Here is a 24,577-nt window from a genome sequence, read left to right as displayed (position 1 = left end):
ACACACTTTACACTTAAACTATAGCACACAAACAACAGACTCAGTGCTAAAATACACACACACACTATAATCATGCTATGTTAGGGATGATTTTTTACCCAATGGAAAGTTTTTTTCCCATTGCTAGCAGAAAGGGAATTATTGAGTAAGAAATTTTCCATTTTGCAGCCCAGTGTCTTCCAGAAGTCTGATGCATATGGGAAGCAACACTGAGTGAACAGGAGTAGGGAGGGATACAAAAGTGAACATAAGAAATAGGAAAGACACCCCCCCCCCCCCCTTCTGAACTACTCAAATGGCCAGGTTACATCTGGACCATTGCCTGCAGTACCGTCCTGCTAAAGGAGGCCTCTGCAGAAACTGAAAGCCCATCTTATAGCATCCAATCGAGGTGTTAGTCAATGATCAAGTGGCTGCTCTGCACCACTTGAATGACATAATGACCTTTGAGGGTACCGTCACTTTTGTTTAGACTGTGTTTGCAGGGAGTGTACACAGTGCTCAGCCAGCCCTGAAAGCAACTCATATGCAGTCTAGTATGTCTCACCACAAACATGACTGCCATGTGACCTAATTGCTGTAGGCAGGTTCTGGCGGACGTTTGAGGCTGCCAGTGATTGCTGAGATAAGGTTGGTTATTTTCCTGAATCTGTGACTGGGCAACAGCACCCTGACCTTTGTGGAGTCAAGGTAGGCCCTGATGAATTCCAGTTGTTGCACCAGGGTCAGTGTAGATTTCTGTATATTTATCTGCAACCCTAGTGTCTGGAACAGTTTGATGGTTGTCTGCACCATGCGTGTTGCTTCTTCCCGAGTTGTGCCTTTCAGTAGACAATAGTCTAGGTACAGGAAGAGCATCACTCCTCTTCTTTGTAAGTAGGCCACCACTACAGTGAGGGTTTTTGAAAAGACTCGAGGGGCAGTGGAAAGGCCAACGGTAGTACTCTGTACTGGTAATGGTTGACCCTTACTGTGAATCTTAAAAATTGTTTGTGTGCTGGGTGTAGGGTAATATGAAAGGAAGCATCTTGGAGGCCAAGGGCTGAAAACCAGTCCCTCATGTCTAACGCTGGAATAATTGTGGCCAGTGTGACCATTTTGAATCTGTGATTCCGCAAAAATTTGTGAAGTTTCCAAAGATCTAAGATGGGCCTCCATCTGCCATTTTTCTTTTTTGATGAGAAAATAATGGGAGTAAAATCCCTTCCCTTTCTATTGAGTTGGAACTTGCTCCACGGCACCCAATTGTAGGAGATGGTTCCCTTCCTGTTGTAAGAGGTGTTCATGAGAAGAGTCCCTGAAGAGGGACAGGGAAGGAGCTAGGCAGGGGGTAAGAAGAGGAAGGGGATGGAGGGACAGCTCAGTGGTTTGAGCATTGGCCTGCTAAACCCAGGGTTGTGAGTTCAATCCTTGAGGGGGCCATTTAGGGATCTGGGGCAAAAATTGGGGATTGGTCCTGCTTTGAGCAGGGGGTTGGACTAGATGACCTCTTGAGGTCCCTTCCAACACTGATATTCTATTATTATAATCTCCAGTACCCATTGGTCCGCCGTTATTGCTGCCCAAGCATGGTAAACATGCGCAGGCGATGGCCAAAAGGTGGGGGTAAGAGTGTCTGGTAGAGCTGTATTGCAGGGGAAGTCGTTCAGACCCTCGACCAAGACTTCAAAATTGTGGCTTGGTGGTAGATGGTTGTGAAGACATGGACTGAGTTTGAGGAATCCTTCGTCTTTTTTAATTTATTTCTGTTGTGGTCGAATTGCCATTATTGTGGGCGGTGGAAAGAAGTGTCTCTGCCCTTTTGGTATGGTTGGTATCAACTCCGTTTGTTAGGAGATGTGTATATGCCTAAGGTGCACAGGGTGGCCCTAGAGTCCTTCATAGAATGAAGAACGTCGTCCGTTTTTACAGAGAAGAGTTTCTCCCGGTCGAAGGGGAGACCTTCTGCCTTGAGTTGGAGCTCTTTGTAGACTACAGATGACTGCAAGCACGAAGCCCTGTGCATTGCAACTGCAGTTGTTCTCGCTGCAGTGACCACTACATCCATCGAGGCCTGTAGGGATGTGCTGGCAATTTGCTGTCCTTCCTTCAAGAGAGCATTGAACTGGGGACATTTTTCCTCCAGTAAGGCAGCAAGGAATTCTTGCAGCTGACGATAATTGTCATAGTTGTACTTGGCTAAAAGGGCAAAATAATTGGCTACCCAGAATTGGAGTGTAGCTGATGAGTATACTTTTCTGTCTAAGCGGTCTAATCATTTATGTTCTTTGTCCTGTGGAGTGGACCGGAATTGGGGCTGTTTGTTGTGATAATTAGCAGCTTCCATCACTACAGAATTCAGTTGTGGATGAGAGAACAAAAAGTCCATCCCTTTAGCTGGGACAAAGTACTTCCTGTTCTTTTGCTGGTAGGTGGTATGGTTGCGGGGAGTCTGCCAAATATTCTCTGCTGGTTCCAGAGCATCTATGGCATCGTTTATTGGTAGTGTGATTTTGGATGTAATGGACGTCTGTAAAACTTACAGTAGCTTGTGCTGGTTTTCTTGCACTTCTTCTAGGGGGATGTCTTGCCTGGTGGCTACTCTTTCAAAGAGTTCCTGAAATTGTTTCAGGTTGTCAACTGTGCTTGGAGGCAGTGAAAAGACTGCCTTGTCAGTGGAGGATGATGAGTTGTGGGCTGGGGAAATGTCTGCATTGACCAAACCTTCTTATCTACCATGTCCTCCGGTGCCTTCTGACGTCTCCCCGCTCGGGGAAGGTGGAGAACAAATTTCCCTTCCAGCTGGGGTCGAGGGCCTACTGCTGTGAGCCCTATACGCCACCCAGGGGTCCCATTGCATGGGAAAAGGCATCATTGGACACATCCAGGGTTGCCTGTACCATTGTTGCATCCCGCGAGGTTGGCGAGATTTGGTCCTAAAAGCTTCCCATGGTGGTCTTTGGGTGAAGAGTGTTGGGAGGAGAAGTGTCTCCTATGTAATTCCTCCTGTTCATCATTGGAAATGGGCTAGGGAGCCGGAGAAGTAGACAACAACTCAGTTATTTGACCCCGAGATCCCTTGTTACCAAGCAAGGGTGACTGCGGCACTGAGGAGACCACTATGTCCTTGTGCTGTGGAAACTACTGAGTAGCCGCTTGTTTGTGTGGTGGTGGTGCCGCTGGTGCAGATGCAGTCAGTGCCTTTGTCAAGATGGTTGGTGCCATTCTCAGCTTGTCCCACAAGTGCCGACGACTGAGTCGGTGCCGGTGGCAGCAGCATTGCCTGTAGTACCGCTCTTGGTACTCAGCATTGCCTGTAGTACCGCTACTCCTGAACGGGAGTGGTTGGTGCCGTGGAGGAGGAGCATCTTGACTCCATTCCGGAGCAGCGGGGCTCAGCAGATGTCCACAGAGGAATGGTGCCAGAGGTGCCTGGACCCTCAAAGGTGCTCACTCTATGTGAGCTTGACACCGAGGATGGCAACCTCGCCGGGGACCTCTTCTTTCTCTGAGTGTCCCTATTAGGGGAGGTTGCAGCTCGCTTCCTGGATGATTTGGAAGACTGAGCATGCCCATTAGCAGAGGTTTTGCTCGGGGAACCATCTGCTGATGTCAATTTTTGTCCCTGAGGAGGAGGCTGAAGGGACTTTTCCATCAAAATCTTGAAGCGGAGCTTTTTGAGGGATATGGATCATCCCCAAACAATGGATATGAGGGGGCATCACCTCATGACGAGAGTCACATAGTTTAAACCCAGGCGAGCTGCGCATTGTGGCCGTTAAAGTTTCCCAACGGGGAAAGAGTGGGAAAAATAACAATTAAAAGGAAATACCTATAAAAACTTTTTTTTTTTTTTTTGGAAAAGAACAATAACTAAGCAAACTAGACTTACTAAACTACTGCTAATCTAACTATTTCTACAGAGAGAAAAAGAAAGAGACAGCACAGCCACTGAGCTCCGTCTGCAGCCAAGGACAGTTGAGAATGAACTGAATGGGTCAGGTCGTGCGTGTGCTACATGAGGTGCCAACAGCACCGCAAGATGATTATTGCGCATGCACGCCCCGACCAAGCACCGCTACTGAAAATCTCCGATCTGCGGCGCAGGGACACACCAACACCCAAAGTGGAGCACTCATAGGGACACTACTCAAAGGAGAACACAGACCCATCTCCTTGTGGATTCCATATGCTTGATATAAGTCTTTAGTGCTCTTTTGATATCTAGGGTGTGCCACTGCTTCTCATTTGACAGCTATGAACTCCAAGAGCTTGATGCCATGGTTCCATTCTCTGAAATTCCAGATCTGTTATGTAGTTCTGAGTCCCCGGAGCATTCCCCATCCCCTCAGAATGGTGTCTGTTATGAGAAGCTGCAGGCCTGGAAGGCATATGGGAAGACCCCTGTGGACATTCTCTGGAACTACAGCACCTGATTGGGAAACTATCTGGTCTTGTATTCGCTACAAAGAATGGTCCCATACTCTCGGAAGAAAAGCTTGAAAACACCTGATATGACCTCACCCATGGGGAGACCCATATGTACAAGACCTGAAGGCACAGTGGCTATAGACACTGAGCTATGGTTGGCCTTGTACATTTCTCCAGCAGAGATATCAGAACCTGGATCTTCAGGAATCTGTCTAGTGATGGGTATATCTATAAAAGCAGCAAAGAGTCCTGTGGCACCTTATAGACTAACAGACGTATTGGAGCATAAGCCTTCGGGGGTGAATACCCACTTCGTCGGATGCATCATGCTAATGCTCCAAGCTTATGCTCCAATACGTCTGTTAGTCTATAGGGTGCCACAGGACTCTTTGCCACTTTTACAGATCCAGACTAACACAGCTATCCTTCTGATACTGGGTCCATCTTTGTCACTGACGCATCTATGTCCACTCCCAGTTGAATTATGTTTGTTGAGGGAATAAGCGGGCTTTTCCTGGTATTACTGCAAAGCCACGTGCTTGAAGGCAATCCAGGGTCTGGGTTGTGGGACTGCATACTGTGGCCTATGAGCCATGCTTTGCTGTGACTACAATTTGCTACTTACGGCTCTGGGTGTCGAGGGTGAATCAGAAAGAAGAGTCTGTCATGCTGAGGATTTTGTTAGTTTGAAGGAAAACTGATCTAGGTTTGCTTAGAAGCTTCTACTCCAGGTTTCTTCCCCCCCTGACAGGGTAACAATCCTTTCTTGGATATTTTTGGTGTTGGTAGCAACCAATGGATTGCTGTGCTGGATTTCAGAGAGAGGACTAAAGCTTCTCTGCAGTCTCAGCTAGTAATTTCTGTTTCCTCCAATAGCTCCTCACCTGTAAGTCTGCATGCACAAGGTATCTATTTAGGATGAGCGATAACTATTCATGGGTGTAATATGACATCCTTGTAGTTACCATGTTAGAATCCATTGCTCATCACAAATCACATCAAGGATTTGACTAAGACCAGGACCGAGACGTCTCACTCCAAGCAATGATCATACCACTAGAAGATGAGCAGTTTGTTTACCATGAATCAAACTTTCCCACTAAATATATGAAAAACCTTTGGTCTGAACACTTATAGCTGAGGCTTTGAAATTATTGCACTGTGACTCTTACGGTCTTGGAAGGAAGTCCCCTTCTGAAGGTACAGCTTGTTGTTACACACACACACTCTCACTCTTTAGTTTAATCAGGTGTCCTCATTTGGATCTTATGCCCTCAAAAGAGGCATTAACAGGAAAATATGTATTAATAATACTTGAAAGGAAAGATATTTTATTAATATTAAGTTCCTTGCAGGCCACTGACTGGCATCCTGTCTTGGAAAAGTTCTGTAGGTTTCTTGTTTTTCTTTCTTTCTTTCTTTGTATTGCACGTGTGAAACTTCTTCCCCTGGCTATTTACAGGAGGGAGACAGTATAATTCATCTTGGTCAGGAGACCACACAACAGAAATGGGGTACTGGCACACGAGTCAATTGTGAAAATAGCTTGTTAGCTGTCCCCAGGACCTGAAAGGCTGCCTGACTGCTCCTGCAAGTAAGTATGGTAGAAGCCACCTAGTACCACTTGGAGCTTTACTCAGGAAATCAGGACCGTTTTGAACATGGAAAGGGATTTCTCACTTACCCCTCTGTAATCCCATGAAGGTGCAAGCTCCGTGGGGAGTGGAATCCTCAAGCACCTCTGTTCTGGTCACAGATTGCCTGAGACGCTCAAGGCTCTATATGGAGACAGCCTGGGGAGTAAGGGAGGGAAGAAGCGAGACCTTTCCCAGGCAAAGCAAGAATTTGTAGCTGATGATCAGAAGGCACAATTCCCGTTCTTGTGCTGCCTCAAATCTGAAGCCCTTTTCCTGGCAGAGTGAGGGCCTTTTGGTTGAAAGCCAGATGGACACAATTTCAGTTAACCTGCTGCCTGAGGCATAGCAGCCCAGGAGGCACTGGCTTCTCTGTATCCCCACACATGCTGTAGGGTGGGGGAGGGTGGTGACCATGGTACAGAGCACTGAGAGAGAAACTCTCTGAAGGAGATAATCACCCACAAACACTGTCTCAGGGGGAGAAGGCAAAGAAGGGGTTTAACGCCTGATTTTCACTTGCCTATTCACAATAGTAATCACTGTCTTGTGAAAGACACACTTACTTTTGCCTTTTTGGACCCAGAATCTCTGGTTTACACAGAACTTACTCCAGAGTATCATGAGAAACCCCTGATTCATGGTGCAAGGAAGGGGAGCTGTATAGGAGCCCTGCTTCTCTCCTCGGGAATTTAGGACTCACTTTAGGACTTGTGGGGGAACCAGTAGCCTGGAAGGGGTCTTATCTTTATGGTCCTTTGGTGCCCCAGGACTCAACCCCTTGGTTGGCTGGACAAAGTTCTCTTCATCATCAGCGCCTCTTCTTGCTCTGCTCTGTCTTTCCTGATTGGTTTTTCCACAGTGAAGTCATGGGTGCTTTGGGGGGTAGGAGACCCAATATGCCAGTCAACTCAGAGCCCTGTGGCCTCAGAGAGAGAGGGTTGGCTGACTGCAGGCTGGGCATTTTTTACCTTCTGTCAAGACAGAGAAAGCTGCCTCAAACACTGAGTACATTTTGGATTTCACTTAATGCTTGCATGGCTGTTCTGCCACACCTGAAAGGGGGCAAAAAAGCTCAGCAGAGAGGCACTGCAACAGAGGCTCTGGATGGCTGTGACCACAGAACTGCTCAAATCCCAGACCAGGAGGAGGCGAAAAGGCTTGAAAACAAATAAAAACAATTTAAATACCCACAAAACAGCCCAAAATAACAAATCCAAAAGAAAAGGAAGGGAGCAAAGTGAACCACCACTTGGCAGCTGTTGCAAAAGGCAGAAGATCTGGCAGCAACCAGAAGAAGGGAGCATGGTTAGCATAGGCTGTGCCACAGCTTTGAACTGCCTCCAGAGTCTTCAGTGAGGAAGAGAATATATAGCCCATATATGTCAGAGCTGTGGGAGAGACTGCTAACAGAAGAGAAATTATCATGTAAGAAATTTTCCACTCTCAATTCTAACACAGCATGATTAGAATATACATGTGTATTTGTGGTTGACGTTGGGTAGCAGAATTTAAACACATAAAATGCAGCAATTGTGCTAAGTGCCAACTGAGATACTGCACAGCCAAATCAAAATTAAATTAACATTTCAAAGAACACACCTCCATAATGTGAACTATGGAGATTTATACTAAAACTCTGAACCGCTTAACAAACCTCCAAAAAAGTAAAAAATCTAGCATGACTGAACCTTAAGTTTTTAGATAGAAAAAAAAAGGATAAAAAAAATCTAATCTCAGGATCAAATAAAGAGTTTCAAAATGGAGTAAGTTTCAGTGTTTGTACAATTTGCTTTACAGCTTACTTACGAGAGCAAGTTGAACCTCTCCTCCTGTAGCATACACATCCCCATCATGATCTCCATATAGAAAAAATTTCAGGATACTTCCATAAAATATTGGAAGAGTTTTAATTGTTTTCACCTAAAAGAGAAAAGACAACTCAGTCATTATCATAAACCTTAATATGGATGAGTTCCTGACACATGTGGTTCAACTATACAGAAGCTACACATTAAAATTGACATTTGTGCATCAGCCACCTTCCAATTATTCTGCTTGCATGTATAAATCAAACAATAAACCTTTCTGAAGTTAGACATTCCTCATCCAGGTTTTAGTTTGCAGTAGAGAAGCTCTCCTTAAATCACAAGCTCCCTGCTTTAAATTAGTGTGGCCTCCAGCATATGCAGCCAGGAACTTTCGCTCAGAGCTCCTCCCCAGACAAATCACAGGATGATACAGTCCATCCATAGGTAAGTTTGTAATCAGGTTCCATTATAAGACTTATTTTATATCCATCTTGTAACTCGGGCTAAAAGAAATAGTGTGGACTAAAAATTTCCAGGTTTATACTAAAGGCTAATGGAGAATTTTTCTGTAAAGCATGAAGCAAACTGGTCAAATTGAGTTACAGAATATTAAAAAAATTAATCTGATTTGAAATTAACATGTGTCCTAAACTAAGTCATCTTGTTACTACCTTCACATTTTTCACAGTTACATTTATTTGAAATCTTGCACATGAACTACAACTGAAGAAAATGGGCCAATTTTATCCTTTTCTAATAATTTTGTTGTCGTAGAACAAAGAACTCCTAGTTTCAGAAGAGAATATAAGGACCTGTCTACACTGTGCCACAGTGTGGACCATGGGTTGTGAATTGATTCACGTGGTTAACTGCTGCTGGAGTGAACTAAAAGGTAGCACAGCATTAACATAGCTTAGTCCCAAACAGGACTACTTTAATGCACTCCAGCAAGGTTCACATGGGCCACTGAGTGTGCAACACACTAATGTGCACTAAAAGTTACACACCTCTCGTGCAGACAAGTTTGTAGTGATATGCACTTTACAAAGTAAACACGACAGTATATTTATAAAGTTTATGTAGGTTGCAAAGTTAAGGAGAAACAGGAACCCTGAAGATTACTTCTAAATTCTGCAGGCGACGAAGAAGGAGCCAGGGAAGAACAGGCAAACTTAATTCTGATATTTAACTTTTTAGAGCTTGACTGCAATCTTCACATTTTCTTTTAAATGTGATTTTTGTACAGAAAATTATAATCTGTTGATCTAACTAGTATCATACTTGCCTTATATACTGTAAATATTCTATATAACGTATATCAATTTTTAACTTTAAACAGTACCAACATTATCAAGCAATTAACTTACCAACTGTCCAGTTCTGTAAGTTTTCCCATCCCACTCTATTGCAGAATATGTAGCCCAAGGACTTTGCATTCTTTTGGAGGTCAAGTCAGTACGTGTAATTATTTCTTTAAACAGTGTGAATTTTATCTGTTTGTCATATTTCTCATGGCAGTCTTTGAGCCACAAAGCAAATTCTCTGTCAATTTTCATTCGCTGCTCCTGTGAAGAGTTTTAGTAGATGCATTACAAAATGTAAATCTGAGTTTCATAGGTGTGAATAACGACTTAAAGTTAATGGTTGTTCTCAGTGATACTGTAGTCAAAAGTTATTTTTAAAGAGTGTTGAAAAACTATCGCATTCTAAGACAGACTTATTTTAACCCAATGACTGCTTAAAATAGCCTTACTTACTGATATATTCAGTTAATTTTCAAAATGTTGCTTACTACAAATAAGAGGTTATCTTCTTAAGAAAAAAGTCTCTCTCTCTCACTGTATACCTAGTTACATCCATATAATAAAAACTAGGTATAGCAGAAGACACAGAAATCACTTTTTTATTCTTCAAAACAAAAAAACTAGGGCTGTAAAGTGATTAAAAAAATTGCGATTAATCGCACGATTAATTGTGCTCTCAAATAATAATAGAATACCATTTATTTAAATATTTTTGGATGCTTTTCTATGTTTTAAAATATATCGATTTCAATTACAACACAGAATACAAGGTGTACAGTTTTCAGAGTAGCAGCCGTGTTAGTCTGTATTCGCAAAAAGAAAAGGAGTACTTGTGGCACCTTAGAGACTAACAAATTTATTTGAGCATAAGCTTTCGTGTACAGTGCTCACTTTTTTTTTATTACAAATATTTGCACTGTAAAAAACAAAAAATAGTATTTTTCAGTTCACCTAATACAAATACCATAGTACAAGCTCTTTATCATGAAAGTTGAACTTACAAATGTGGAATTGTGTACAAAAAATAACTGCATTCAAAAATAAAACAATGTAAAACTTTAAGGCCTACAAGTCCACTCAGTCCTACTTCTTGTTCAGCCAATCGCTCAGACAAACAAGTTTGTTTACATTTGCAAAAGATAATGCTGCCTGCTTCTTATTTACAATGTCACCTGAATGTGAGAACAGGCATTTGCAAGGCACTGTTGTAGCTGGCGTCGCAAGATATTTACGTGCCAAATGTGCTATAGATGAATATGTCCCTTTATGCTTCAACTACCATTCAGAAATGCGTCCATGCTGATGATGGATTCTGCTCGATAATGACCCAAAGCAGTGCGGACCAATGCATGCTCATTTTCATCATCTGAGTCAGATGCCACCAGCAGAAGGTTGATTTTCCTTTTTGGTGTTTCGGGTTCTGTAGTTTCTGCATCACAATGTTGCTCTTAAGAATTCTGAAAGCATGCTTCACACCTTGTCCCTCTCAGATTTTGGAAGGCACTTCAGGTTCTTACACCTTGGGTCGAGTGCTGTAGCTATCTTTAGAACGCCTGTTCTTGCTTTCAGGAAATATTGTAAATAAGAAGTGGACAGCATTATCTCCCGCAAATGTAAACAAACTTGTTTCTCTTAGCAATTGGCTGAACAAGGAGGAGGACTGAGTGGACTTGCAGGTTCTAAAGTTTTACATTGTTTTGTTACAGAGTGCAGTTATGTAACAAACAAAAAAAATCTACATTTGTAAGTTGCACTTTTACGATAAAGAGATTGCACTACAGTACTTGTATTAGGTGAATTGAAAAATACAATTTCTTTTGTTTGTCATTTTTACAGTGCAAATATTTGTAATAGAAAGTAATATAAAGTTAGCACGGTACACTTTGTATTCTGTGTTGTAACTGAAATCAATATATTTAAAAATGTAGAAAAACATCCAAAAATATTTAATAAATTTCAACTGGTATTCATTCTATTGTTTAATCGCGATTAATTTTTTTGAGTTAATCACATAAGTTAACTGTGATTAATTGACAGCCCTAAAAAAACCCCAAGGTTTGTGCTCATTTTTGAGTTTTAAAAAGGCTCAGCTTTAAGGGCTACTAATACTGATATGGATTACTATTGCAAAGCGCTATGCAAGTTTCTACAGTGACTTGTCACTGGAAACAGTGCAAAAATTTAGTAATGTGGACAAATGAGCACTAAGAAGTGGGATGAGACTTCCTAAATCACATTCATTGAATTATGGCAAGCAGAAGTACAAATTAAGATTAAAAGCAGCACCTGTCCATTGAAGACCCTTGTAAAAAGAGTGTTTTTGTCTTTTAACTTCAGTTCCAGGTCCATAAAAGTAAGCTTGTTTGTGCTGACCTGAAACTTATCATTGGTAAATAATGCACCAGAAATTCGATTGTAGCATTCAATTGGTGCAAGTCCTCTCTTCTTGGGAGGAGCACACCAGTCAAAGCTTAAGACAAAAAAGTAGAATAATTAGAAACTTAATTTTTTAAAAAGCAGTAAAAATGTTTAAATTGTAGACCTGGAAATCTCTTACTCTTCTACACTTGTGTATGGTATTAACCTTCCATTCCAAAAACATTCAAAAATAGGCCTTTTTCCCCTGGCCCCTTTTTCTACCACAAAGCAGTCATCATCATCGTCGTCATCTTTTAATCCTAGATTTAAAGGAACATCAGAGTAACCATAATAAAACAAGAGCCAAAACAAGAATATATTGTAACATTTACCTTGTTTGTTAAAATTACACATAGCTTCACTGTACACAGAATGTATTTATTTAGTAGGTATATATCTCAGAGGGAAAAAATAATTACCAGTAATTCTGTTTATCATATGCCTTTTCCTTCCCCATCTTAAAACACCTTTCTTACACTAAATGGCATCTACCAGGGAACAAAAGCATCCTTTTGTTGCATCAGATCTGCTTATCTTGAATATATGAAACAATTTTCTCCTCCACAGACTCACACCTACGTTCAGACCCAGTTTCATAGGCAACAGCTTTAACACTAGAAACAAAATCTGATTTTGTATTTCCTACACCCTAGTTGTTCCTACAGCTTCCAGCAGTACAGATAACCAGCCAGTTGATGGCTTAGCTGTGCATGCATATACAGACTTCCCTAGGTGTACATGAGTTTAGCCCAAAAAATCTACTTCTCACAGAAAAGAGGCCTAAGGGAGCACAAGTATTATGTATGCGCACAGCTTTCATAATTTAGTTCATTATATAGTTTACTCTAAAACTGAAATTGTAAAACTTAACTTGAAAAACAGCACTAAATCTCAACTTGGTTTAAATTGCTCCCCCCTCATATGTTATCACCACTCAGTTTCTAATTCATCTCAGTACAAAGAATTGTGAGATGGCTCAAGATGGAAATTTGCCATAAAAATGGATGAAGATGTTGGAGATCAGTATTTGCTTCAGAAAGAATATTCTTAAGTCTTTTTAAGCAGATTCTACAAATGAGCAGCACTGGAAATATGTATGTAGCATGTTGACAAAATGTAGGATTATATATATAACTGTTCCCAAAACTGTAAAATTTAAAACTAGTAAGATTTAACTGACTTACGTGATGGAAAGCATGGATCATCAGGATATGTTTCTTTATCATATAAGAAAGGATGGTAGCGGATGATGCCCTCCACTATACCTTCTCCTTCAACATGTGACTTAAACTCAAAGCTATCTGCCGCAGAATTTATATATAATGTCTGCATGTCATCTTTGATCTCTCTAAGGTTGACCATCTTAGGTACCTTTCCTTTTTCAAACATCAAAATCTAAAAGAAAAACAAAATAAGAAGAAGTTTTACCTGTCATCAAACTAACTACACTCAACACAAAATGTTACAACTGGTTAACTACATTTTTTAAATTAATCATCATCAAATGTCTCAGTTTTCGATGAAATCACACACATATTTCAAACACTGCAGTATTTCCGAGCAATTAACAGTAAATATAATTACAGCAATGTAATACGTTACCATATATATCCCACCTCAATATCAATGTTGTTGAAAGGTCCAGCTTCTTTCATTGTAGCATTAGTTTCATTTCCTTTTGGTCCATGGATATAGTAATGATAGATATGTCTGAAGTTATTAAAAAACGTGTTTTTAACTAAATCAAAAACACACCCAGGAAAAAGTAAAGCAATCTAAAGTGCAAAATTTACAAAGCTTAAATATATTAAGAAGTGTTTTTATATTAAACAGGTTTCTTTTTTATTTAAAATTTAACTAGTTCTTGGCATTGTTGGAAATGCAAATTCAACTGCATGGAAACCACAAGGTGAAATGACTAGAAACAGTGGCCAAGCTATGTTAGCTACATTTAAGGTTCATTATTTTTATTTCACCAACTGAAAAGGCAAGGGTATCCAGTTATAGAGATATCTACTCTCAGACTTATCAGAATAGGTGAAATACTTGCATTCGAGGAAAGACTTGGAAATATTTAGATGCCTTTGCAAGGCAATAAATGACTATGGTGATATGTATTATTTTGAGGACAGTTTCCTTTATAGAAAGGCACAAAGTAATAAAACTCCTGTAAAGCATTTTGAAATCTACAGATGAAAAGTGCTATATAAGAGCAAGGTATTTTTATATATTCTGATCATCAATTTTGTAATGGTGCCACGTTATCTACACAATAATTAGTATGTCACAAATAATCCTTATACTTTCTTCTAAAAACAAAACAAAACAAAAAAGCATTTTACTACAGTATGAATAGCTAGGTTGTGTGCATGCAATGATGCATTAGAGAAATTATCCTTCTAGAATTCTTGTTCTCAAGGTATATAATCCAGTTTTCAGAAGTCTTGAGAACTCACATGTGCTAGATTGTACACTCCGAGTCCAAAATCCTGTGAACATTACTAACACATGTAAACAGTTCCACTGACTTCAATATTTTAATAATTACCCAATCCTTTAGGCTTCAGCAGGACTACCCATAAACATGCCTAATTTAGCCACATGTGTACTCTCAATAAAGCCTACAGAGTTAGTTATTTATAGAAAATTACTGGAATATTTAAGGCAATGGGACTATTTGTGCGTATAAAATTAAACCCATAAACCCTGATCCTGCAATCTAGCAGACTTATTTAGAAAGTTACAAAAAGGTTTTTTCCTTGTAACATTCAATGAAGATTCATACACAGGGAGTTTGTAGATTTGGAAAGTTTTACACTTCTTCATAGCAGAGTGGAACTGGAGTAGAGTTTGTAGTTTATAGGATACCAGCTGAGTGTACTAAATTTCAGTCATTAGAATATTTATCAACATTATTAATAGTAAATCCAAACACAAATTACATCACTAAAAGTATAAGAACAGATTATTGTCTGACTTTGCATAAGTTTTTATTTTTTTAAATAAGAAAAATCTTTTACAAAAATTAAATGTTGACTCACGCCAATTGCCTTGTCCAAAGATTAAAATAGTTTTTCAAGTACTGCATGTGATCTGGTTGTACACCGGTAACGACAACCGCAGTGAAACTCTTCTTATCCCTTTCTTCCATTATGAGATTGTGTAGAAATCGTTCATCATCACTGGTGATATGAGCAGAGTCAGATGGCTAGAAAAAGGGGCCAAAAATGAAACAAAGACAGGAATTGAACGGTATATTTTTCTAAGTCCCTATATATCATTTCTAAGATGGGTAAAAAAAGTCCTACCAGCATATGGAGGCAACAATTGCAAAACACTCTAATATCAGACATTACATGGGAGGATAATCCTCTTTGTTTAAGAGCGTCCCATTTAATTACCTGTAAGTATTTGGTGCTCTCCATTTAGCGACCTTCAATCTAACACCATCAATGTAATTCTATACAGGGGTCTTATACTGCCTCATCACTGTAGTAACTGGACATCTTACAGTAGTGCATTAAGCTATGTGACTAACTTATGTTGTGTGGTTCATTCTCTCTCTCATCGTCTAGCAGGGAGAAGTGTGTGTAGAGTTTTGTTTTTGAGATTTTCCTTTCTAAGTGTACATGCTGCTATGGGTTAAAAATAGAAAAGGCAAGGTCCAAAAAGTGCACTTTGCACATGAGTGGGAGGTGGAGAGCCCTTAGTTCCTGTAGGAGTTTGTTCCACAGTCTCAGTCAGGCCCGAAAGCAGTTCTTTCTCCTGCACAGATAATCTTCACTCTTTGATAAGAAGTTTCATTGTGCCTGAGGAAGTGAGCGTTCAACCACTGTCCTTCATCCTGGATCCTTAGGCCATCTTTTAGATATGCTGGGCGCAAGCCACTGGATACTGTATGCAGTATCTGACTCTAATGCTGTGACGTTATGTCTGGGCAAGGGGAAAGGTGAATGGGAGGTTGGCCGGACATCTGGAGTAGGTCTGACAGCCAAAATTGTCTTGGTAGTATGGGGTCATCATGGCAATAGTAGCCATGTACTATCTTATGTTGGATATTTGTCTAGGGATCACAGTGATCCACTGGAAAGCACAGAGAAGACTTCGAGACTATCAGAGGACAGAAGCATCTGACATCTGGGAGATCCTAGGCTCATGCCTCCCCTGGAACTCTGCATTTGGCATTCTCTGTGAAGGCAAATAGATCTATGGTCTGGTTCTCCAATAGTCAGCATATTGGGTTGAGAATGGATTTCCACAACCACTGCTTATTGCTGGTTACCACATTTCTGCTTCCGAAATTCATGAGATCTTTGTTAACCTCTGGAAGAGGCAGGGCCACTGCGGTCACTCCATATTGCAGAATTCGATGGCTTTCAGACAAGTGGGGACATTTGTGCACCTCTCTGCTTGTTGATATAGTGAATTGCCAACATTGTTCACCAGGCTCTACACTACAGAGTTCTGTAGACCATCTAGGACCACTACACAGAACAAGCTGATGGCCTTCAACACTAAGATGTTCACATGTAACGTCTAAGGAACATTCTCCTTGGATTTGGAGGTGATTCAGGTGGGTGCCCTAACCTGTCTCTGATACAGCCATAGTAAATGTCATTGCTGGGAAGGAGGTTAAGGAGGACACCCCTTTTCTTGCATTCAAGGGGTCTAGCCACCAAATGACTTCTCAAAGGACTTGGGAATCGTACTATGGCCAATCTGTTCATGAAGTGTTTGGTTGGGGTATGCACTGTCCTTGACCAATGTTGGAATGTCTGCAGTGTATGTGGGTAGAGTGGAGAAAAGTCTGGCAAACAGTGTCACCTAGGCACATGCGTCCTAATAACCCCAGGTATGGGCAAAAGCATCACATAGTTCTTGTCAGTGACTGAAAGGAACTGAATAAGTTCCCTGATAGATATTATTGGGCTGACTGTGTTGAGGAGGGCTCCTACTAATTCTATCCTCTGGAATGGTGTGAGTTTTTTTTTGTAGTAACCAGAAACTCTAATTGAGAGAACACAGAGAGGGACCTGATTTAGTGTTGTCTTGGTCTCACCTGGCACTTGCCTGTGACCAGCCAGTCACCTAGGTATGCATAGATGTGAAGTACACTACCACTGCCAGGTGCTTGGGTAAATACTCTCAGTGCTATGGTGTGTCCAAAGGGTAGAACCTGGGTCCCTCTATGAATCTGGAGTACTTCCTGTGGTCCAGGTGGGTGGCAATGTGGAAGTACACATCCCACAAGCTAAGAGTGATGAACCAATCGTGAGCATGGAGTGATGAAGGAAAGCATTACCCTTCCTGAATCGGATGCAATGTATTTGTCGAGTATTGTCTGATCTAGAACAGGATGAAGACACCCTTCTCCAGAATGAAGAAATACACAGTATAGAAGCCTTTTCCTCTTGGTATGCCTGAGGCAACTCTTCCATGGCTCCTAGACAGAGGAACGCGGCCAATTGTTTGCAAGAGTGTCCCTTGAAGGAAGAGGGTAGAAAAAGGAACTGGATGATGATATCTAGCACCTATTTGTCTGTAGTATTGCCCGACCATGCTTGAAGGAATGAGGTAAGGTGGCTTCTGAAGGAAGTACTCTGACTTGGTGTAGTTCTCGACCTAGCTGCCAAATCTGCTGGTACATGAATGGAGCTCTGTACATAAGTAGAGTGGAGAAAAGTTCATTTCCTCTGCTGTCTCTTGACACTTTTTAGACTGGTACTCAGGCTATCTATAATAGGAAGACATCCACTGTCTTTCTTGATGTTAAAGTGGATGGTGGTACACCAGAAGTGTGCAGATTCCAAAAGATTACAGAATTGCCTTGGAATTATTAGTGAGCGTAGGACATTGTTTTCTCATTAAATAGCTCTATCCACTCCTTCAAATGGCAAATCTTCAGTAGTGACTTGTAGTTCGCAAGAGATGCCCTCAGCATGGTCACCACAGTGGCCATGGATCTAGCTGTGTGATGTCATCTGCACGCAGCAACATATTTATCATCTATCATCCCTCCTTTACAATGTTCTCTAGAGCCTGTCTAGCCTCATGACGGAGCTCGTTGATAAATGGCATCACTTTGTCCCATGTTAAAAAGTCATCTTTGGCAAGGAGAGCTTGGCAACTAGCCAGTTGTAGTGATGCACAGCAGTTGGTCTTTCTCCTGAACAGATTCAATCATTTGAATCTTTGAATTTGGGTGCATTTTTGGCATGATTTTTCTTAGATGGCCAAGACCATTAGAGATCTGTGGTATTCAACCCTGGAAGGTATAACCTGGCATCTTTTCTCAACATGTTCAACATGCTGGTGATGGTGCAGTGGCTGCAATTAGTGACAGGGCTTGATGGGTCTAGTAATCCCTTATTTATGAGGAAGGCAATTCTGGTAGGACCTGCAGATGATCAGATATCAAATAGTTCGAGAGATTTTTCAGGTATTATCAAAGTTCCAATCGCCAGTGAATCTGCAAATCATACCAGGAACTCCTGGAATGTTTTGAAATCATCCGGCATTGGTACCTGTGCTAAAGCAACTGCTTTGTCACGCAAAGAGGAAAGGTCTTTTTTTGGGGGGGGAGGAGGAGGGGGAGAGACACCAGTCACTGATAGGTTTGTGCCTCTAGGTCCCACTCCTCCTAGTACTCTGTCATCTGTAGTCGTGCCCATGAGGCTACTGGAGAAGGAGATCTCCTCCTCAATGGAGGCAAGTGGCTCCTTGAGGCTTGGGAAGATAGATGCCAAAATAACTACAGTGGCATACTGTATGAATATATGGGTGGAACGGTAGGTTCTTCTGGCGGTACTGCTCAGGAACTGTATAAGGGAGGACTTCCTCCTCGACACCAGCAAGGTGTGCCACTGTGATGGTGACAAGGAGTAAATCTCCTCCAGAGATGGTGCGAATGGGTATGGTGCTGGGGCTTTTGTCGGTATAAGTGACAGTTCTGCAGTCCATGATTGTTGCCCCAGTGCTGGGGTCAACATTGGCAGTGGGGCCTTTGGTACCAGGTGGGGTACTAATGGAGTCTGCTGCACTACAGTATGCTCTTTTTCCACTCATCTGGAGAGCTGGACATGTTTTGGAGAGTTTATTCCCCAATGCTTTCCTGTCTCTTTGCATAAGAAGACACCAAGCTCTCCTTTGAACTCCTATGTTCCAGGGCAAGGGTGGGCAAACTTTTTGGACCGAGGGCCACACTGAGGTTGCAAAACTGTAGGGAGGACCAGGTAGAGAAGGCTATGCCTCCCAAAACAGCCTGGCCCCGGCCCCCTATCGCCCCTTCCCACTTCCCACCCCCTGACTTCCCCCCTCAGAACCCTCCATCCATCCAACCCCCCTGCTCCTTGTCCCCTGACACCCCCCTCCCAGGACCCCCTGCCCCTATCCAACCCCCCCGTTCCCTGTCCCCTGACTGCCCCAAACTCTATCCACACCCCCGCCCTCTGACAGGTCCTGTGGGACTCCCACGCCTTTCCAACCCCACTTGTTCCCTGTGCCCTGACCCCCCCCCCCACCAGAACCTCCGCCCCATCCAACTGCCCCCTAACAGGCCCCCTGGGACTCGCACACCTATCCAACTGCCCCCTGCTCCCTGACTGCCCACCAGGACCTGCCGGCCCCAGCCCCGAGCCCGTTACCATGCCGCTCAGAACAGCCTGTCTGGCAGCTGCGCTGCCCAGCCGGAGCCAGACACGCTGCCGCACTGCCCTGCAGGAGCGCGCAGCCCCGCTGCCCAGAGCATTGCCCGCACGGCAGCGACGCTGTGGGGGAGGGAGGATAGTGACGCGGAGCTCAAGGGCCGGACAGGACAGTCCCACAGGCCAGATGTGGCCCGTGGCCGAAGTCTGCCTACCTCTGTTCCAGGGTGTCCTCTTTCAGTGGCCTTCTTTAGTATCTTAGGCATCACCTTTGATGTGAATGGTCTAGATGATTCCAGTACTATGGTCAGCGCCAGCATCAATGCCACTGTCAGTTCCTTGCTCAGTGAGGACTTCTCCACTGACATCTTGGGCACCACTTACCTGCTCGCAGCACTGAAGGGCACATGTTTGACCAGTATAGGGGTTTGTGAGCCTGGAGGTCCTATGCTACACGCAGACTGTTCTAAGAGATGGAGCTTGTGTCTTGCATCCCACCATTTTCGGGTACAATGGAAAATGAAAGGTAAACAAAGCCACTGCTTAGAATGTCTGATTCACCCAGGCATACACAGTACCTGCCGTGCTTATCTTTAAACAAAATAAGCCTATCACAGGGTTCTGAATCTGCCATCTTGAGGTCCTTGTACAGGGGCTGTCAGTATGGGGGGGGGAATGATGGGGGGGGAGGGTGTGGCAGCTTGATGTTGTACAGGGAAGTCAGGTCAAAGAATTTAGATCTGGACAAGGATTATTCAAGTCCAAAATGTTGTAAGAGAATTAAGCTTGATTTGAAATGTTTCAGATGTTTAGATGAAGACAGCTCATGCTAGAGTTCTCAGCAAATAGACCCAGCTAGGTAAGAGGGAACTGAGCAAGGGGGTTGCAGCCACCCTTCCTTTTACAGGAAGTGCAAGGAGGCATACGGCACATGCAAGCCCCCAACTGACACTGCTAACGAGGAACCTGGTCTCCCGCATATGCATGCCTACAGTGGGATCCACACTGACACATACTCTAAGAACTTTATTTCTTTTACCCTTCTCCATTTCTGTCAAAACTCCCTTCCCCACTCCTCCCGTCCCACCTCACAGTATCAGAACCTCAGGGTCACTCTCAACATCCAGACCCTTAGCAAATCCTGCCAGTTCTTCATCTCCAAAATTTATCTGTGCCTTCTCATCCCTACAGCAAAAACTCTTGTTGATGCAGTCATTTTTTGCCTCCACTATTGCAACCTACTTCTCTCTAGTCTCCTACTTCAGCATATTCAAAGTGCTCTCTCTAAAAATAAGTTCCTTCTTCTGCCACTCTAGCCACGTCAGTCTCCTCTCTACATTTCTTCACTGGCTTCTCACCTTCCATATAAAAATTCAAGCCCTTGATCATCGCCAAAGTGCCTCCAGCTGAGCCCCTGCCTACATCTTTGGTCTCATTTCTTTCTTCCTACGCTCCTTTAGAGCCTCTCCTCAGACATTACTGTCTTTCCTCTCACTCTCATTTTTAATTCTTCTTCCAAAATGTCAGGAAAATGGAACAGGGAAGAACTGACCATTAAAATTCCTCTGACTCTTTACTTCCACAAGCTTTTCAATGAGAAGTCATCAAGGTTCAAACAAACAAAAAACCCCTCACTGAACCTTTCACCTATATAATGTATATTTCAGGTATAATATTTTGGTTTGGAATGTACTCTCTAATTTAGACTGTAAACTCTTGAAGCTGGGATATTTTCCTGTTATGTTTGGTACTAAACCAGCACATTTGCAGTTGTTAGTAATAACAACACTAAAGCATTTTTTTCCAGATGGTACCTCAAAGCAGCACAGATAGAAAAAGTATCATTTACTGACTCATCAATGCTTTGGGTTAAAATACATAGCAGAAGAACCACATGTGAGAAAGCCTTACAATATACTGCCATTAAGTTTCACTTTATTAACTTTGTATACCCCAGACACAAAGTGAGTGCATATGACATTTTTGCCTAGAGAACAGTTATAGGTATACTATATGAAACAGACTAGTTTGCCTAGGAAAGATGTTCATTTAAAAAAATGTTATTTTACCTTTCTGTTTCTAATGTATCCACTGTATATTGCTTCTTTGTTTTTCTCCTTCTTTTCAAAATCCTCTTTAGAAAGGAAAAGCTCATGGACATCATGAGAATCTGCAGGTTTGCTTATCATCTGTTCAGTATTAAAGAAAAATAAATTTAAAAATCACAGTAGGACACCAAAATGAGTTGTTAATAAGACAGTTCAGTGATATGGTACCAGATGAATTACCTCAATGTCACTGTGTAAAGAAATGCTAATAATTAAAATACATAGATCATGCTACTTACTCTGGCAGACTGCCCAATGAAGAACACGGCTTGTTTGCCTCCAACACCAAAATATGAGATGTCACTATTTAAGCTGCGAGGCACTGGAGGAGGGCGTACATATCCTGAATGATCACTAAAAACAAAACTGTATTTATTTATTTTTTCAAAACCATCACCACAAAACTGCTCAAGGAGAAACAATTTTATTAAACACCTCCTGTAATCATCATCATCCTTAAAGTTTTTCATTCAAAAAATTTCTCTTTCAAGTCCTCAGATCTATGTTAAGAGCATAAATTTAACATTGTAACTAATATCCACGTTCTGGTTTTATCAATGTCTAAAAAGAAAAACCAAAGTTGATTATTAAACTGAAATCATGTAGGTCACAATGTATTCTGATTAACATGGCTGCCTAGCAAAATTGTTTATAGGTCTCCCCCTGCCTCTCCCCATTGAGCCATGTATACAATTTTTCTGTCCTTTTTGTGACAGAGTAACTCTCTGTTTGGTTTTCTGCATTTTAACTCTTATTTACATTACCTTCATTCTTATTACCATTTTGTTCGTACCCATAGACACCCTACAAACTACAGAAGGAAAATGACTTGGTTTAGTCAGTTTCCTTCTGTATCAAGTTCTTTTTATAAAGACATGAGGCACAATCTTAAAAACATTTCTCATAATTGCCAGATCTGTGTTAAAAACATTTGAGATACCATGATGATAGCCATTATACAGAAACTTAAGATGACAGAATGGTAAAAGAAGACATACTAATGTTAGCATAGTTTTCCCTTTGCGTACAGCACATGGAACTGCCATAAAGAAACAGACGAGGAAGTTAATTACTCTTCATAACGCAGCCCCTTTTTCCATCACAGATTTTTGGATCAGGAAGATGAGAAAGGTTGCTGGACATCCCTTTGAATATGGTGCATGCTTGGCAAGCCAGTCAATTGACTGGTCAAATAATATTAACTGACCACCAGCTATTGGACCACAGTCATGGTGCCATTCTTTCATTTTTTTTAAAACTTCATTTCATTGTAGTTGTTGTAGTTAAAGTAACTTTTTTTTGTTATTTGGCATAAGTATGAATATATTTAAGGCTAAGTCTATTGGAGACCATGAAGTTGTTTTCGTTACCGTTGTTACTGTACCAATAAATTAATGCTTTAAAATAATTTGACCAGTATTTGACCAATTATTTTTGACTGTCAAATGCCCAATTCTAATGTGGTGTGACAGAGCTAGCTGCAAGTGCCCCCAATACTTAAGCCTGACTACAGAGATATGGAACTTGATGGACAAACTCATCTGGTTTGGCAAATCCTTTGTTCCTACAATAGAAATGGATAGGTTGATCTGTATTTCAAATTGAGGCAGTCCAAAATGGAAGCAAGATGTGAATTACTGTCATAACATAATTTGTAGAACACAGTGCAGTCTCTTTAGGTAGAAGGTACCCATCCACAATTGGCTGATTCAGTGCATAGCTTAGGTATGTTCCTGGATTCCCCACTGGCACTAAACCCTAATATAGCAGCATCCACGACTAACACTTTCTACCACTTCCAGTTGGTTTGGGCACTCTGTCCCATCCTAGTGAACAATGACCTGACCTCAGTTTTTCGTATCTTCATCACCTCTCAGCTGGGCTACAGCAATGCAATATACCCAGACATGAAGTCTGCTATTAGTAGTTCTCTATTTTAAAAAATACGCTCTGTAAAGATCTTCACAACTTGTCAGTTTTTCAGTTGTGTGATTAAAAACAACGTATAAAGCTTTCTAACCTTTCAAAGTCACCTTGTCTTGTAAACTTTGATAATCTATACACAGCCCAGTTGTTAAGCTGCTTAGAAGTCATCCCTCTTCCATTATCAATCACAGCCACAGCTGGTTTTCCTTGAGAGTCATCAAATAACTGTTTGGAAAGAAAAACAAGGAGAACCAAAAAAACCAAAATGAAGACATAAAATCCTAAATTTGAAACAAATAGGGTATTCCTTTTGTATCTTACCAATTTTATCTGTATGCTTCGAATCCCAGTATTTCGAGAAGTAGCTGACAAAGAATTGTCAATCAACTCAGCAAAGGCAAATGCTAAGGAAAGAGAAAAAACTGTTAGTAATTCTTGAGCTCTAAAAGTAGCAGTAGGAAAATACTTGACCAGTGTTCCCTGGGCATGACTCCCATGGTAAGTATGGGCAATATATGACTGACAATGAAAAATACTTGATCCACCATCACTTGTTTTAAGGGTCATTCATGTAGGTTTATTAGTGATTTGCTGAGCATGTTCAAGTCCCCTACAAGGCGAGTGGCCATTAGTTATGCTTGGGAACATAACTGAATGAAAGGGGTTCCCCTCCCCTGACACAGGAGACAAACGTGTTCCTCCTTGTTCATTGGTGGAACATATTCTGGATCACTTATCACAATCAGGAATGAATTTCGTAGACATCAAGTGTTCAACAGACTGCCTTTCACCTACAAAATTTTATGGGACAGTCTGGATTCACTAAAAAAGGGATTGGGCACAGGTGGCAAGATTTACAGAAACGAAAATTATTTAAGTTTAGTCAAGACCACAGAAGATGAAGAAAATTGCAGAGGGAGCTAAAAAATTTGGTGAATGGAAGTATAATAGTAGATTTGACAAATGCAAGGCAACACACACTGAAGTAATCGGAAGAAGTAATTGGAACTTCTCAGACAACTTTGCTAGGTTCTAAATTGTAACATCTCAGTAAAAAAGAATGACACATGATTGCTCAGTGAATACCTTTGCTCAGTATACAGCAACAATCAAAAAAGCAAACAAAATATTAGGTGCATAAAGTGATGATGAGCAATAATGAAAATTAAAATGCCATGATTTAGAACTATCTGTAATAAAATGTCACTTTCTGGTCATTCCACCTCAAAAGAAGATATCACAGAAGGAGGGGATGGTCAGATATGGGCAACAAGTGATAAGAAACACGAAAAATCCTCCATAATAAAGAGGGTCTGAAAAGAT

General features: G+C 41.5%; 1 protein-coding gene across 2 annotated transcripts in view; it reads right to left on the bottom strand.

The window, feature by feature from the left end:
* SMCHD1 (structural maintenance of chromosomes flexible hinge domain containing 1) overlaps positions 1–24,577 on the bottom strand; it is a 170,381-nt gene that overhangs the window by 129,035 nt on the left and 16,769 nt on the right. For both annotated transcript variants that reach the window (XM_074944544.1, XM_074944545.1), the window contains exons 4-14: positions 23,576–23,658; positions 23,349–23,479; positions 21,568–21,682; positions 21,290–21,409; positions 14,619–14,785; positions 13,194–13,287; positions 12,762–12,972; positions 11,717–11,837; positions 11,446–11,629; positions 9,223–9,420; positions 7,854–7,967 (exon numbers count right to left, since the gene is read on the bottom strand). In XM_074944544.1, the coding sequence (XP_074800645.1) occupies positions 7,854–7,967; positions 9,223–9,420; positions 11,446–11,629; positions 11,717–11,837; positions 12,762–12,972; positions 13,194–13,287; positions 14,619–14,785; positions 21,290–21,409; positions 21,568–21,682; positions 23,349–23,479; positions 23,576–23,658 (1,538 nt within the window). The remainder of the gene's footprint in view (positions 1–7,853; positions 7,968–9,222; positions 9,421–11,445; positions 11,630–11,716; positions 11,838–12,761; positions 12,973–13,193; positions 13,288–14,618; positions 14,786–21,289; positions 21,410–21,567; positions 21,683–23,348; positions 23,480–23,575; positions 23,659–24,577) is intronic.

Source organism: Natator depressus, chromosome 2, assembly GCF_965152275.1.
Source record: "Natator depressus isolate rNatDep1 chromosome 2, rNatDep2.hap1, whole genome shotgun sequence".
Classification (NCBI taxonomy): domain Eukaryota; kingdom Metazoa; phylum Chordata; order Testudines; family Cheloniidae; genus Natator; species Natator depressus.
Note: the sequence above shows the minus strand (reverse complement) of the source record. Positions and strands in the feature narration are given on the sequence as shown.